Genomic DNA, 14,639 nt, shown 5'->3' with positions numbered 1-14,639 from the left:
AACCCTGCGATGGTTGATTGCATGCTCCCGGTGGCGTCTAGCTCAGCACCTTGCTAGGCTCTGGCAAGCGGTGGAACCTCCTGGCATCTTCCCCTCTTCCACCGGCGATGTGGCGAGCCTGGGGGCAGCACTTACCCAAAGAGATGACCAGACAGGCACTGGCAGATCTGCATGGGCCCCCGGTGTGGCGGCAGGAGGGCTCCTGGTTGCACCAGGCCTGGCTTGACGACTCTTCCTGGCTATTAGGGCGCTTTAAGTCTCGTTTGGTCTCTGAACGCCACAATCAATGTTTTGGCTACGACCAGGAGCTCTAGGGCAAATGGCTTAAGCCCCACGAGGCCAGCCCAGCGCTTGCTGGGGAAAATCTCAAAAAAACCTGTATTCCACGGGAACTCAAAGCTCCCACTCCTTCCTGCTTTCATCCCTTTTAAAGAAGCGCAGTTAGTTCCTCCCGGCCCTGGACGCTGTGCATAGAGGAGTCAGAGGTCAGGTCGGAGCCCCTGTGGACTGGTGGGACCTGGGCTCAGAGGAAGATATTCTTGTTATCCTCATTTACAGACTGGGGTGTGCAGTGAGCAAGTCTCACAGCAAGCAGGTTTCTAGCTTTATTTCCTCGAGCCTGTTTTCTCATCTGTAAAGCCTGAACAGTTGCATTCGTTGATCAAGACTATGGCAAAATTCGTTAAATGCGGAGAGGAGAGGACAGCCATCAGGTTTGGGTGGGAGGTTCCCTGACCATGTGAATTCTTATGGCCCAGCCACAGCTGGAGGGGCAGCCGGCAAGCCGCCTCTCTGTGGAGCCCACAGCTGGTGAGGCTGGGGCCACAGGACCCCAGGCTCTCTTCCTGGCTGGGCCGGGGAATTGCGGGAAGCTTGATAAGAGCTTTGGTTCTATCTAGGTTTTTCCATCTGTAAAATGGAGTAAAATGTTCTTTTAAGCAGGATGAATTCTGGTGTGTTCCAATTACAGAGGACCCAGGTCCCTTTGCTCCCCATGTAATGCCCAGCACCTCAACTGTGCCTGACATGGGCTAGGGTTCAAGGAAGCAAGACTGGGGAGCTCTAGGCAAGTGCCCTCTGTCTGTGAAGTGAGACCTCTGTTCTACCACTCCCCACTGCTCAGGGACAGGCCATCAAACCTCTCCAGGCTTCAGTCTGCTAAACTTTAAAACAGGACCTCTTTTTAGGGAGTTATTGAATATTACGAGAGACAATGCCAGGCAGTATCTAACAAAGGACCCAGGACGAGTTTATTATTATCATCAATTTGCTCAGTGAATGCCGGTACCTGCAACTCAAGATCAGCTGGGCAGCCCAGCTCTGCTTTCTAAAATGCAGTTTCTGAAGCGCGGCAAGCTGAAAGAAGACACATGCGGGATCAGCGCACTCTCTTTAATGAGAAGGGGATTCCCATTTCTTACAGCAACAGGTAAAAACATAAATACGGGTGGGTGGGCGGCGGCAAGGCAGCAAGGGCCCGGGCGCCGGGCCCAGGCTCGAAGAAAGGTGCACCCGGGCTCCCAGTCCCAACGGCCCATGTTCAGCCGGTTGGGGATGCCCGTGGGCGTTTGGAGGGCACTCTGGGGGCGACGGCTAAGGCACCAGGCTGCGGGATCAATCGCCGCAAGCTCTGTAAACGCGGCCACAAACTCTCCCGCGCTTGGGGACAAAGGCGCCGGGGACGGAAAAAGCTCCGAGGCCCCTGCGGGAGTGAATGTATAATCCAAGGGACGTGGAGACACGTCAGGGGTCCTCCCTCCCCCGAGACTCAGTGTCCCTCTCTAGAGCTGGGATCGGTCGGGGCGCCCCAGGTAGGGCCCTTCCCTACCAGGCTCGGATACCGTGCAGCGTGGACACTCCTGAGTTGCCCTGCGGGATCCCGGGGCTCTGCACCGCGTTCAAGTCCCCGACGCCAAAGTTCACGAAGTTGTTGTTGGTGGCGGCCGTAGCCGACTGCGCCGGGGGCGGCCCGGCTGGGTAAGCAGCGGCGCAGCTGTAGCCAGGGTTGCAGGCCGCGCTGCCGTAACCCGGGTAGGCGGGGTAGGCGTTATAGCCATAGGCGTTGAGGCCCACACCGTACGCTGGCGCGTAGGGCGCCGAGTCCCCTAGGCAGGGCTTGCCGTCGCGCACAAGCACTGGCACCGCGATCCTGCGGGCCGGCGGCGGCGGCGGCGGGGGCAGCCCCACCAGCTCCAGAGTCTGGTCCTGCCGCTGCCGCTTGCACTTGTAGCGCCGGTTCTGGAACCAGATCTTGACCTGCGTGGAGGTGAGCTTCAGCACGCTGGCCAGCTGGTCGCGCTCGGGCGCTGACAGGTACCGCTGCTGCTTGAAGCGCCGCTCCAGCTCGTAGACCTGCGCCTGCGAGAAGAGCACGCGCGGCTTCCTCCGCCGTCGCGCCCGGGGTCGCTCCGCGCCGTCTGCCTCCGGCTTCTCCAGCTCCACCGCCTTCTGCAGTGAGCACAGCTCTGCGGGAAAACAGAGGGGCAGAGGGACGCTCGGTCAGGTCAGAGCGGCCCGATCCGCGGAGCGCCTGCCGGGGAATTAGCCCTAGTGGGTGTCACCCCGTGCTGCCTGGAGCGCCCAGCTGGGCTGCGGCTCGCTCTGCCCAGTGCACTGGGCGCCACGGACAGCTCGGTTTCCGACCTACAGCCAGTTAGCATTTGTTGAATGCTTACTCTATGCCAAGCATGGCTCTAGGCACTGGAGAACATAACACAAGAGAGGTCCGTGCCCTCGGGGAGTTCACATTCTGGTGAGGGTGATGGACAGTGACTTAAGATTTCAGGCTGCAAAGAAAATAAAACCGGATGATGCCCTGGGGTGAATTCGATTAGGGCTACAGCGGTTAGAGAATATGGATGAAGGGAGACCAAGACCTCACTCCAGGATCAGTCACACTGTCTGAAATTATGGAACCCCGAAGAAACAGAAGGGGAAAACGTGTTGGTTTGCTGATCGAAGACTCCCGCGCAGCCGCCACAGGGTTTGTCCAGCGCCCAAGAAGCCGCGGGTGGGCAGGCAGCCTCGGATCTTGCCCTGCCCACCTTCCTCGAGTTGGATTCGAATTGGCAGCGGTCAGTTGAATTGACCCGCCGGCAGCTGTCCCCGGGCCTTCCCTCTGCTCCTAGACAAACCTTTCTAGGCTAGAAAGATCCCTTCTCGGTTCACCGCGGACCTTCGCCCAGCGCACCCTGCCACCTCGGATTCGCGCGGACCCAGCTTTGGGACAAGGTCTTCCCAACGTGCCCCTTTCTGCGGCCCCGCCCGCCTCTCCCCTCTCCCGAACCGCGGCTGGCTTGTGCGGCGATCCCGCCACCTTCCGAGGTCCTCTCCTCCATTGCCTCGCGCCTTGAGTCCCGCAGCATTTTCTAACTTTTTCCAGAAGAGAACCCCTCGACCCCGGTAGCGTCGGGAAGCTGTGCCGGAACAATAAAGCTGCTAATCAGATTCCCGAGAGTTCGCAGTATCTCATTTTTAAATCAAGGCCTTTGTGCCCAAAGATTCCACTGTCCTGGCACAAAGGAGAAAAAGCTCCAGAAACCCGGGTTACGGGTAGGATATAGAAGGTCCTGGGCCCTTCTCCAGTCGTGAGCAAAAGTCTATCTGGTGTGCAGCATTTTAACTTTCTGTTTAGCTGTTTTTGGCAGAGCCTGAAAAAGACCCTTAAATCCAAAAGAGATTTTTAAAAACCCCAAAACCCTGATATAGAGAATATCTCGTTCTCTATTCTACCACAAACCGATCGCGAACTTCGTTGAGGAAGTCTGCTGCCTCCTGGGGCTTTGTTAGGCCAATATATATATATATATGTATGTATATATATATATACATACATATATATATATATAATCTCTTGTTTTCTGATCATCTCAATCCAGCATTTCCTCTAAATCTCCGATTGGACGTGGGGCTCAGGGGCCCTGGCGACGACCTCGCTTCTCACACTCGGAGACCCCTGCGTTCGGCCCTCCGCCCAGGCACTCGCGTCTCCTCCACCCAGGCCAGGATTTCTTGGCGGCGGCTTGGGACACAAAAGCGACCCCAGGAGGGAGAAGGGGCTTGTGTTTCCTCCTCACCTTTCTTATCAGCTCGAGGGTCCTTGGCGGGGTCGGGGTCGCCATAGGCACGCGGATAGAAGGCGGGGGCGCCTGGGAAGGCAGGAGCACACTTGGCGGGCGAGGGCGCGGGGCCCAGCTCGGCGCGGAGCTCCGGGAGGGCGGGCGCAGCGGCCTCGGGCCCCGCGTAGGCCTCGGGCTTGAAGGCGGCCAGCATGCAGGAGGCGGGCGCCAGCGTGGACTCCAGGCGCGCCGAGAGCTCCCCGGCAGCCAGGCTGCGCTGCTGCTGCTCCAGGTTCAGGATGTCTTTGACCGAGAACGGCGTGGGCGTGAGCGCAGGGCTGGGGAACATGGTGGTAGCGCGCGCCTCACAGCGCCAGGTGGGCGGCAGAGAGCAGCGCTGCCCACGGCCTTTGGCAGGCTCCCTGCATGGTGCCCGCCGCCCGCCCGCGCACCCGCCTTCCAGCTCGGGTTGTGGCCAGGCGGCAGGTAGTGCGGAGCACAAGGGGCAGCAGAGGCGGGACCAGGCCAGAGGAGGGGGACTCAGCCAGCCATTGGGCCAGGGGCCCCGATGACAGGAGCGATGAGCAGTTTCGTGTCACCTAATATAGTCATAGGGCTCAAAAAAAAAAAAAAAAAAATCCTGTTCAGCTTTTTTAAAGGGACCGCGAGGCATTTGGAAGACTCTCCTATTGCTCCTGCAGCCTGACATTTCTCCATAGTACTAGCCTGAAAACCCCACTGAAGCACATACCCGGGAAAGGACCTGATTCTTCTCCAAATCTGGCCTCTGGGCTAAACTGGGTGGATCTGGGATTTGAAGAAATGTTGTTCAGCACCTAAAGCAGAGTGGGAGAGTGAAAGATTGGTGGGGGTGCTGGGGGAGGGGAGTCATTTCCAGGAGTCTTATTAAAGTCTTTTTTATGCAAGGAAGAGTGTATAAGAAGAGCAGCATAGGGGAGAAGCTTTGCTTTGGGGTGATGACGGGCGGGGGGAGATTCTGGACAATTTGGGGGTTCTGTTTGGCTTGACTTACAGGGCCAGTCATGCCCCAGTAGTCCCCCTTTCCTCAGCAGCCCAGGCCCTGGGGGCAAGGTGGATGTTATGGGGTGGTAGATGGCCACCTTCTATAATAGTAGTGCAAGTTATACACACATGCACACATGCACACACGCACACACAACTCCAGGGAGCATCAGTCACTATCAACCTCCTCTCAAAGAAATGACCCTCCCCTTAGGAATAAAACAAATCCAAAATCCCACCCGGTAAGCTCAGCTTCCTAGAAGAGATCTTCTAAGGCATCCTAGCTTCCAGCCACCTAGTTTCTCCTTTTCTGAAACCCACCATTCGTGCCTCTCACTTGCCCCTGCCCTTTTGCCTAGTAGCAAGGCCTTCAGGCCTCTGCGGCCCAAGGACCCCTAGCCAGGCCCAGGTTTAGCTCTCAGGAAGCTGGGGCTCCTGGGAGCCCAGCCTGGCCAGGATTTCTCAGAGGTCTCAGGGCAGGCTCTCAGCAGGGAACCCAGCAGTGGTGGTTGGTCCAGGCGCTCCAGGGAAGGGCAGGGCAGATTGGGTGTTAATTTTTAGCCCCAGCGTTGGTAAAGTGGGGACTCTCCTATCAGACAAATCTGCCAATATTTCAGGAGCGCAAGCTAAGGGCCAGATCCTGTGCCCGTCCACCTCACCCCTCTGGATCCCTTGGGAGATCTGATAAAAGTTTGGGCCATCCCCTCTCCCCCAGAACACTGCAGAGAGGCACTTTATTTTGTGTAGTTTCAGGATCCAGGCAGGCAGAATGGCCCCCCGGTTAAGGTCGCCGCCTTACTTTATCTCTGGGGTTGGCAAGGTTTGTGAGGGGAAAAGCCTCGCTTTTCACAAACCACGACCCAGGTTTGTGCCGGGAAGGCGCGGGCGGGGCGCGGGGACTTGCTAAGAATGGAGACTTGGAGGGCTCGGCTCTTAGTGGAGGACAAGTTGGGGACTAGGGAAGAAGTGCTTGGAATAGAAGAAAGGCGCGTAGGGACAAAGCCAAGCCAAGGCCATAGCTCAGAACCCGAGACTGTAATTTGCGCTCAAAGCGCTGAGGAAAGGCACAAAGCAGAGGGACAAGGTGGTGTCTGTCCTGAACATGGACCTTTGGGTGCTCAAGCGGGACCGCGAGCCGTCCGGCAGCGCCGCAGGGAACGGTGCCATCGGAGTAAGCACAGGCCTAACACTAGGACCTTTACAGCCCCTCATCAAACCCACACCTCCAGGACCTGTGGCCTCCGGGCTAGGGCGATGGAGAGTGGACCACCGCGCGGCTCTCCCAGAGGCTCGAAGCACTCGGACCCCGACTGCCGGGAGCCAGGCACCAGTACCAGGCCCGGGCCTTCGCGGCGGAATCTCGCTTAGGATTTTCCAGCCAGGGTCCACGCGCGGTTCTGGAATTGTTAGCCGGGTCTGCGGAGAGATGCCTTTTTCAAATGTATGTGTATGTGTGGCCGGGGTCGGGGCGGGGGTGGAGCTCTCAAGCCCCCGGAACCCTCCTCATTCACCCACCTCCTAACCCCCCAACTCGGGTTCTCCCGCGACGGACCTGCAGATCAGTAGCCTCTCTTCCGCCTGTCCTCGCCACGCTTTTGGACAATGTTAGTTATTGCCCTCAACTAACCTAGCTTGGGGGCCTAGCTCGCCTTTGAAGATTTTTTTTGGGGGGGGAAGTGGGAAAGGATGCCTATCGCCTAGGCGGTGACGTCTGGCAAACGAGCCACATCCGATTCAATTAAATGTCTCATTCAAAAGAGCTCCGAGCGAGGGTCCTGGGAGCGCTGTGAAGTGAATGGGCTGGTCGTGCGGCTCGCGATGACAGTTTGAAAGATTAGTGTGAGCCGACGCCTGAAATATTACCGTTTAATGGGGGACATCGAGGCTGCATCCGGGATCCCTGTTTTTAGTTTTTTTTTTTAATTATTATTATTATTATTACTGTGTGTGGGTTTAAGAGAGAGTTCTGGAGGAAGGAAAAAAACAAAAACAAAACCTGGCATTTCCTCTGCAAAACGAGGCGGTTAAGATTTATCACCTATTTTGGGCTATGGTTCCCAGGGCTGACAAATAGGCCTGTGGGTCAGGTGTCATGAAAAGGGGAAGAAAGAAAGCCTCCCTATTCGGCCGAAGTGACTTCTCCACTCCCTATACCCTCGGTGAATCTGGTAATAATTTCCCTTGGCTCTAAAACAGGCCTTAGCGTTGCCAGAGAGAGTAAATCTAGGCAGAATTGAAATTGGGGCGACCCACGCTGGTCTCCACAGAGAAATATCCAAGAGCAATTGCTAACTTTTATTTGTAGTCCTCACTTTCTGAGTAAAACTTTTTGTTTTCTTTAAATAGAAGTTGCAGTGGTTGGGGGTGGGGAGGTACGAAACTTGATTCTCCAGCCTCACTAGGGACACATCTTCCTTCCCAAGGGCGGCTGACCCAACCTGGCCGCCTCTCTAAGCCGCACTTTGGCCAAACGAGCAGGACAAACAAACAGCCCTCAGCCTAGAGAAAAGGAGAGAGAAAGAGGCAGAGAGAGAGAAAAGGAGGCAGAGAGGAGAGATCGAACATCTACCCATCTATTTCCTTGCCTTTTAAAGAATTAGGGCTTTAAGATGAGCCAAATTCCAGATGACTTGAGCGCATTCTCCGCGCATAAAATATTATTAATTGGAAAAAGCGATCGGCACAGCCCGAGCCGGCCCCCCTTTCCTGCAATCAGCAGGGCCCGCCGCAAAAGGTATATATGATTAATTGAAAGATAAGCTGGAACTATCACCGGGAATGTCATTAATGCGCCGGGGAGACGTCCATTGGAGACAGGCGGCGTTATCCGCGGCTTTATCTTCAACAACGCCTCGCTCTCCGCCCGCGCCGGGGAAACAGATGGGGGTTTCTGTCTGGGACGCTCGCCCCATGTTTATATTTTGGAAAGAAACGCAACTCGTGGGAGTCCCCGGCGGGCCCCCTGATAAATGAACATTAGCACTTTTTCGGACTACTGTATCAACAAAGGGGCTGCGGCGCGGCAATAATTGGCGAGAAAGCAAACAGAGGGCGGAGAGCGCGCCTCTGCTCTTCGTCCGGCTGATGGATGAGCAGCGGCGGCTGCGGGCCCGGCTCCCGGCCCTCAAGCCGGCTCCCCGGTCTGGCCGCGGGGCCCCTCCGCCGCCCTGGCTTCCTTCCGGGCCCGGGGTTGGGGGCGGGGGAAGACTCTGAGGGCTACCGCTCTCGTCCTTGGCTCCTGAAGACTCCAGGCGGCTTCCGGGCCCCGGATTTTTCCTGCCGCGGGACGCGCCTCGTTCAGGTGGCGCAGCGGGTATCAAATTCTCCTTTTGCCTCTGTTTCTAGAGCTTTCACTGGGTGAGCCACACGCTCTCACCTATGTCGTCGCTGATCTACTCATCTCGAGTACTGGGCAGAGGAGAAAGAGGCTCAGAGAGGTGAGGGGACTTGCTCAAGGTCACACAGATGGAAAGTGACAGAGTTAGGATTTGAGCACAGGACTCACTACAGAGTACTGAATGTTTTCTTTTACTGCACGTCGCTGCCTTCTCGAGCCACACCAACTGGAGAGGAAGCAAGACACTCCCCCTCCCCCATCCCCACCCCACCCACCCTCACTCCCGCAGCTGGAGCAGAGGACCAGGCTGATGCAGGGTTCCCCAAAAACCTTCATCAAGGAGTAGGGGCCTCCCGCAGTAAGAGCGGTTGAGAGAGAGAAAAAGAAGGAGAAATTTAAGATTCTTCCTCCTCCTCCCCCTCCTCTTCTTTTGGTAAGAGCTTCATTGAGATTTAAGAGGTGTAAATCACATACTGTACAATTCATCCCTCTAAAGTATACAATGCAATGATTTGTAGTAAAACCACGGAGCTGTGCAACCATCACTCAATTAATTTTAGGACATTTTCATCACTCCTAAAAGAGACCTGTAGGCTTTAGCCATCAACCCCAACCCTCTCCCCCATTTCCTACCTCCCCAGCTCTAGACAACCACAAATCAGTCTCCGTTCTGTCTCTGTAGACTTGCCTCTTCTGGACAGTTCATTCAAATGGAATCATGTTGACATTTCACTTAGCATAATGTTTTCAAGGTTCACCCATGTTGTAGCATGTACCAGTACTTTATTCTTTTTTGTGGTGGAATAATATTCTATTCTATGGATATACCATGTTTTCTTTCTGCATTCAGCAGTTGATGGACATTTGGGTTGTTTCTACCTTTTTTTTTTTTTTTTTTTGCTATTATGAATATTATGAATAGCAAACCCCCCAGCCCACTTTACCTAAAATCCAAAGCTTTAGAGGACTGAGGAATCTTCTTTCTCCTCCCTTGATAATTAACCTCATCCTTCCCCGAAGGCTGGCTTAGAAGGGCCCTGTGCTCTTCTGTTGCTGTCTTGAAATTCTTGGTAAGTTTTGAACAAGAAGCACCACATTTTCATTTTGCACAGGGCCCCCTCAAATTATGTAGCTGGTCCTGCTTTGGGGCAGTCTGAACAGAGCCCTAGAAATACTATCTTCATGTTCCCCTGTTATCTGTCTGGCTTTTGCCCTAGGATCAGCCTCTGCTAGCTAGCTAGGACAGGCAGGAAGTCCCCTGAAGTGCTTTGAGGGCTGTCTATTGAAAGTTGCTTGGCCATAGGAAGGTCCTGAGGCCCACAGAAGGGGGAGCAGGGAACAGATTTACCTGGCTGGGGGATATTGTGTATGTATATGTATGAGTGTTTGTCTTTGTGGAAGGGGGGAGGGTATGAGGGGAAAAGCTAAAAGAGTGGGCCAGAATGTCCCCCCAGCCTCCAAGTGACTCCACAGCCTAGTCACTGTTGGATGCTGGGCATGATTTCCTGTATTTCCTCACCCACACTGACTGGGTGCCTACCATGCACCAGAAGCTGGGATTGCACAGCCCAAGTCACACCAACCCTGAAGGAAGCTGACTTGTACCAGAAAGAGTACGGGACTATGCGCCAGTACTGGGTTCTGGTCTTGCCTCTCTCACTGATTGGCTGACCCTGAGCACATCCTGTTTCCCTCTCTGGTCCCCAGTTCATGTTTTTCTTTTTGGAAGTATTAGGTATATACCAAAGGTATATACCAAAGGTCCCTCCCCAGCTGTGCTGTTCTGGGAAGCATCCCAGGTTGTTAAGTGGACTCACCTGGGCAGTGGATCCAGTGAAGAGGCATGTTGGTGGTTGTCTAACCTACAAAGTGAAACTGGTTAAGATAGGAAATAAGGTCCCTGCCAATTGTGATATTACACTATTTGAGGGAGTGTAGTATACATTTAAAATAAAGTGAAAGTGGTGTTAGAGAGAGGGAAATGGATTATTCTTGCACCAAACACATTTAATTCCAGATAGGTTAAAAATTTAAACCTAAGAATTGAAACACAAAAGTACTATAGATGATTAAGATAATAGTTTTGGACTGTTTGTAATATTTGGGAGGGTGGATAAGGAGAACTAAAGACCTAGAAACCACAAAAGACAAATTATGTAAACCTGATGGCATAAAAAGAAACTTGTGTGCAGCAAAAACAAACAAACAAACAAACAAACAAAAACAAAACATAAATAGAATCAAAGAGAAAAAATGTACAGGTTAACTGCTAGAAAGAATGACAACAAAAAACTTATTTCCACAATATGGAAAGAGTTCCCGTAAATCAATATGAAAATGACTCAAGAAAACAATTGAAAAATTGGCCAGGAGTAGCAGAACCTTGCTGATAAAATGAAAGTAAGAAAGAAAGGATGAAAGGGAAGCAGGAAGGCAAATTAAAACACAAAGAGGCAAATGTTTTCACTTATCAGATTGGCAAGGATAAAGTTTGATAATTACGCTGCTTAGTCACTTTTACATTGTTGATTGGAAATGCAAATTGATAAATCTCTTTGGAACAGCTTTGTACTATCAAAATGAAAAATGCATAAGCCCTTTGAACTAATATTTCCACTTCTAGGACTTTATTCTATAGGTAATGCATACAAGAACAGTACATTTTTTTATTAAAGGTTTATTTATCCATTTATTTGAGAGAGAGAGAAAGAGAGTGTAATGGAGAGGGGGGCAGAGAGAGAGGAAGAGAGAGAATCCTCAAGCAGACTCCCCGCTGAGCAGGGAGGCCCATGTGGGGCTCAATCCCAGGACCCTGAGATCATGACCTGAGCTGAAAACAAGAGTCAGATGTTTAACCAACTGAGCCACCCAGGAGCCCCAAGAAAAGTATTTGTGTTGCAGTTTTAATTTTTAAAGAATTTTAAAAAATTCTTTAAAAAGAATTTTAAAAAACCCCTATATATCTATCTCGGGGGAATAGTTAAAGACAAGTTATATTCACCAGTAGAACAGAATAGTAGCAGCCACAAGAAAGAATTAGTTACATTTATATGGATTCTTTTTTTAAAAAATATTTTATTTGTTTATTTTATTTGTTTATTTTTATTTTTTTTAAAGATTTTATTTATTTATTTGACAGAGAGAGACACAGTGAGAGAGGGAACACAAGCAGGGGGAGTGGGAGAGGGAGAAGCAGGAAGCCTGACATGGGGCTCGATCCCAGGACCCTGGGATCATGACCTGAGCCAAAGGCAGACGCTCAACCGACTGAGCCACCCAGGGGCCCCTATTTGTTTATTTTAGAGAAAAAAAAAAGAGAGAGAGAGAGAGTGCGGAGGGGAGAGGGAGGGGGAAAGAATCTCAAGCCGACTCTGTCCTGAACATGGAGCTCCCCCCACCCCCGCGGGGCTCAATCTCACCACCCTGAGATCGTGACCTGAGCTGAAATCAAGAGTCCAAGGCTTAGCCAACTGAGCCACCCAGGTGCCACTAGTTACATTTATATGTATTGTTATGGATATGTTTTGAGTACATTAAATATCAAACTGGGTTGCAGAATTTGTATTTTATATATGGGCATATGCGCATATATATAGTTATATGGAATTTTTTGGAAGGATAAACAAAATGGTAATGAAAGCTTCTGGGGAAGAGAACTGGGGGGGTGGGATCAGGAATAAATGACATTTTCCACAGTACATCTTTTAAGACAATTTCCTTCTTTTGTTTTTTATTTACCATAAGCTTGTATTGCCTTAAAGAGATTTTAAAAACCACAATCAAGACAAGCCCCAAATGTAATGAATAAAGTGGTGCCTTTATAGAAGAGAAGAGACTTGGCTTGTGGACATATCTAGGCCAGTATCTCCTGTGGCACATGTTGAAAATGCACATTTCTGAGCCTCACTCCTCAACTTGGAGTTTACTAATCAAAGCTGTGTATAGTTTGAGATGGCAGCCCAAGTGACAGTCCAGTGAAATCTCAGCCCACACGAAGGGACTGGAGCTAAGCCATCAGCGGTAAGAAATCTGAGTGGGGTGGTCAGCAGAGCTCCAGAGAGAGGGGAGTGGGATGGATTTTGACCCACACTACCCAGGCACAGAGCAATGGTTCTGATAGCCACTCAGCAAATTTGCCCTCTTGATTTTCCCCTAACCTGTCCCAGCAACAGACCCACGTCTTGGGGTCACAGGGAATGCAGCCCCCTCCCATTACCCTGCACACTGGCTTGCTGGTTGAAGGTCCTATGGGTCTGTGGCTGAGTGGGACAGCAGATGAGGTTGGCTGGTGGACTTGGTAACCCCACCCAGGCCCTGTCCCCAGGCCAGCAGAAAAGTCTGGCCATTGCTAGTTTTCCTGGCCCCTGGTCTCCAGCCCACTGTCCATCTGTCTCTTGAGGGCCAGCCTCCAAACACCTTTCTGAATCTGCACCAGATCTGGAATCTGTCCTAACAAAGCCAAGTGACTCTTCCCTATCTTCCAGAGGGTGAAATGGAGATATTGCACACCTAGTTCCCCCAGAGGTGGGACCCTTGCAGTTACTGGTCCCAGACTGCCCGCGGAAGGGGAGTTGGGCCGGATGGAGCCCTGGAGCTATGGATTTGGTGGTGCATAAGTGGCCAGGCTTCGGACCTCTCAGGCCTTAGGGACCCTATGCCTGCTTAGCCTTTGGAGGCCTCCGCTTCCACCCTGGGCAGGTGTTGAGCCTTCCCACAGCAGCTCAGGGCCTCCACGTCTTTGCTCTAAGCGGGATAGTGAGCTGCCCGCGGAAGCCGGGGCACGTCGTCCAGGACAACCTCCCTCCTGGTCCTGTGGCTTTCTATAGCGTGCTTCTGTGTTGCTTCTGTGGCCCTCCTTCCCTGAGAGTCCTCAAGGAGATGACAGCCACTCACACCACACATAAGCACCAGAAAAGTTCTGGGTGTTCGTTTTTCCTTGGTGTGTTAAACATATGACTAAAAACCAAAGAAAGCAAATCTGAACATTAAAGATAATCGCCCCTTCCAAAATATTTTCTGGGCTTGGACAGGGCATGCTCTTTCTTATCCCTACAATGGGGTGTACAAGCACCTCTGTTTTTGCTTTTGTTGGTTTCTTTAACAATTGCTTTATATTCACATCACCTAATATCCTAATTATATATTTTCAAAACCATGACAAAACCTGAAACAAACAGGTAAAAAAGGGTACAATGTAGTGTCCCATGCCTCTCCCCCAGCCACCCAGTTTCCTTCCCTAAAGGCAGAGTTGTTAGTGGGTTTATTTATTTTTAAAATCAACTTATTAAGTCAGACAGTAAGTACTTAGAACAAAATGAACACAGTTCAAGTGTACATACAGTTCGATGAGTCTTGACACATTGACAAGCCCCTGTAAGAACCGCCACAATCAAGATAGGAAAACAGTGGCATCGGCCCAGAAGGTTTCCTTCCGCCTCTTCTCAGTTAATTTCCATCCCCATTCAGGAGGTCACCAGCTTTTAAAAAAGTATATCCTTCTAGAGACATTTCCTGCAGATTTCAGTATTATTATACATTGGCGTTTTTTCTTTTCTAAGAGCATCTACATTTTTCTAAGAGCAACTCCTTTGTATTTTTGCCGCGGACAGTTTTCTGGTTAGTACCTTTGTGTAAGTCACTTTCTCATGCTTTGGCGGGGGCAGTATGTTTCTAAAATCGAATTTATCTTGCATCCGTAGATATGACCCGCTTTAAAACTCGTATTAGGATTTACCGGATTGGAGGGAGTCGTTTTCAAGCTTCCGTCGTCGTTTTCTGTTAATTTGGTGCCTTCTTCTGGGTGTTACTGTTGCTCCCCCCGCCTCCTCCCACGCCCCACCGCTGCAAACTGCTTTAGCGAAAACAGCGCGCAGAGGCTGAGAGCCCGGAGGCTCGAGTCCGTGCCTCAGGGTCCAGTCACTGAAGGTCACAGCTGGAAAAATCAGATGACATTTGAGTCAGATGGACGATGATTCGGAACACCACGAAGGGGAAGATGGATTTTCTAGGGAGGGTCCACACCTGCTTGGCGTGGGTGCAGCTTGGGGAGCGGCCTTGGAAGAAACCCTGGGCGTGGGCGCGCAAGGTTGGGAGAAGCCAAGCTGGGCCGGCCACCCGTTTTTGGGCAAAACGCGGGGGGCTAGCGAGGCCCAGGGCAGCGCGGCTTCCAGGAGGGAGAAGAGTCGCGCCCTGCTCTGTGCGGCGTCCCTGGCTCTGGCCGA

The 14,639-nt window shown here is 52.0% G+C and overlaps 1 protein-coding gene across 1 annotated transcript; it reads right to left on the bottom strand.

Moving 5' to 3' along the window:
- Window positions 1-1,384: 1,384 nt before the first annotated feature.
- NKX2-5 (NK2 homeobox 5) lies at window positions 1,385-14,264 on the bottom strand. The gene is made up of 4 exons (XM_027606031.2): window positions 13,758-14,264; window positions 10,236-10,280; window positions 4,077-4,674; window positions 1,385-2,465 (listed from the first exon to the last, which is right to left on the bottom strand). The coding sequence occupies exons 3-4, from the start codon at window positions 4,405-4,407 to the stop codon at window positions 1,825-1,827; spliced, it is 972 nt and encodes a 323-aa protein (XP_027461832.1). The 5' UTR covers window positions 4,408-4,674; window positions 10,236-10,280; window positions 13,758-14,264; the 3' UTR covers window positions 1,385-1,824.
- Window positions 14,265-14,639: the final 375 nt, after the last annotated feature.

The sequence above is a fragment of the Zalophus californianus genome, chromosome 5 (genome assembly GCF_009762305.2).
Source record: "Zalophus californianus isolate mZalCal1 chromosome 5, mZalCal1.pri.v2, whole genome shotgun sequence".
NCBI lineage: Eukaryota > Metazoa > Chordata > Mammalia > Carnivora > Otariidae > Zalophus > Zalophus californianus.
The sequence above is the reverse complement of the archived record's forward strand: the minus strand, read 5'-3'. Positions and strand labels throughout refer to the sequence as shown.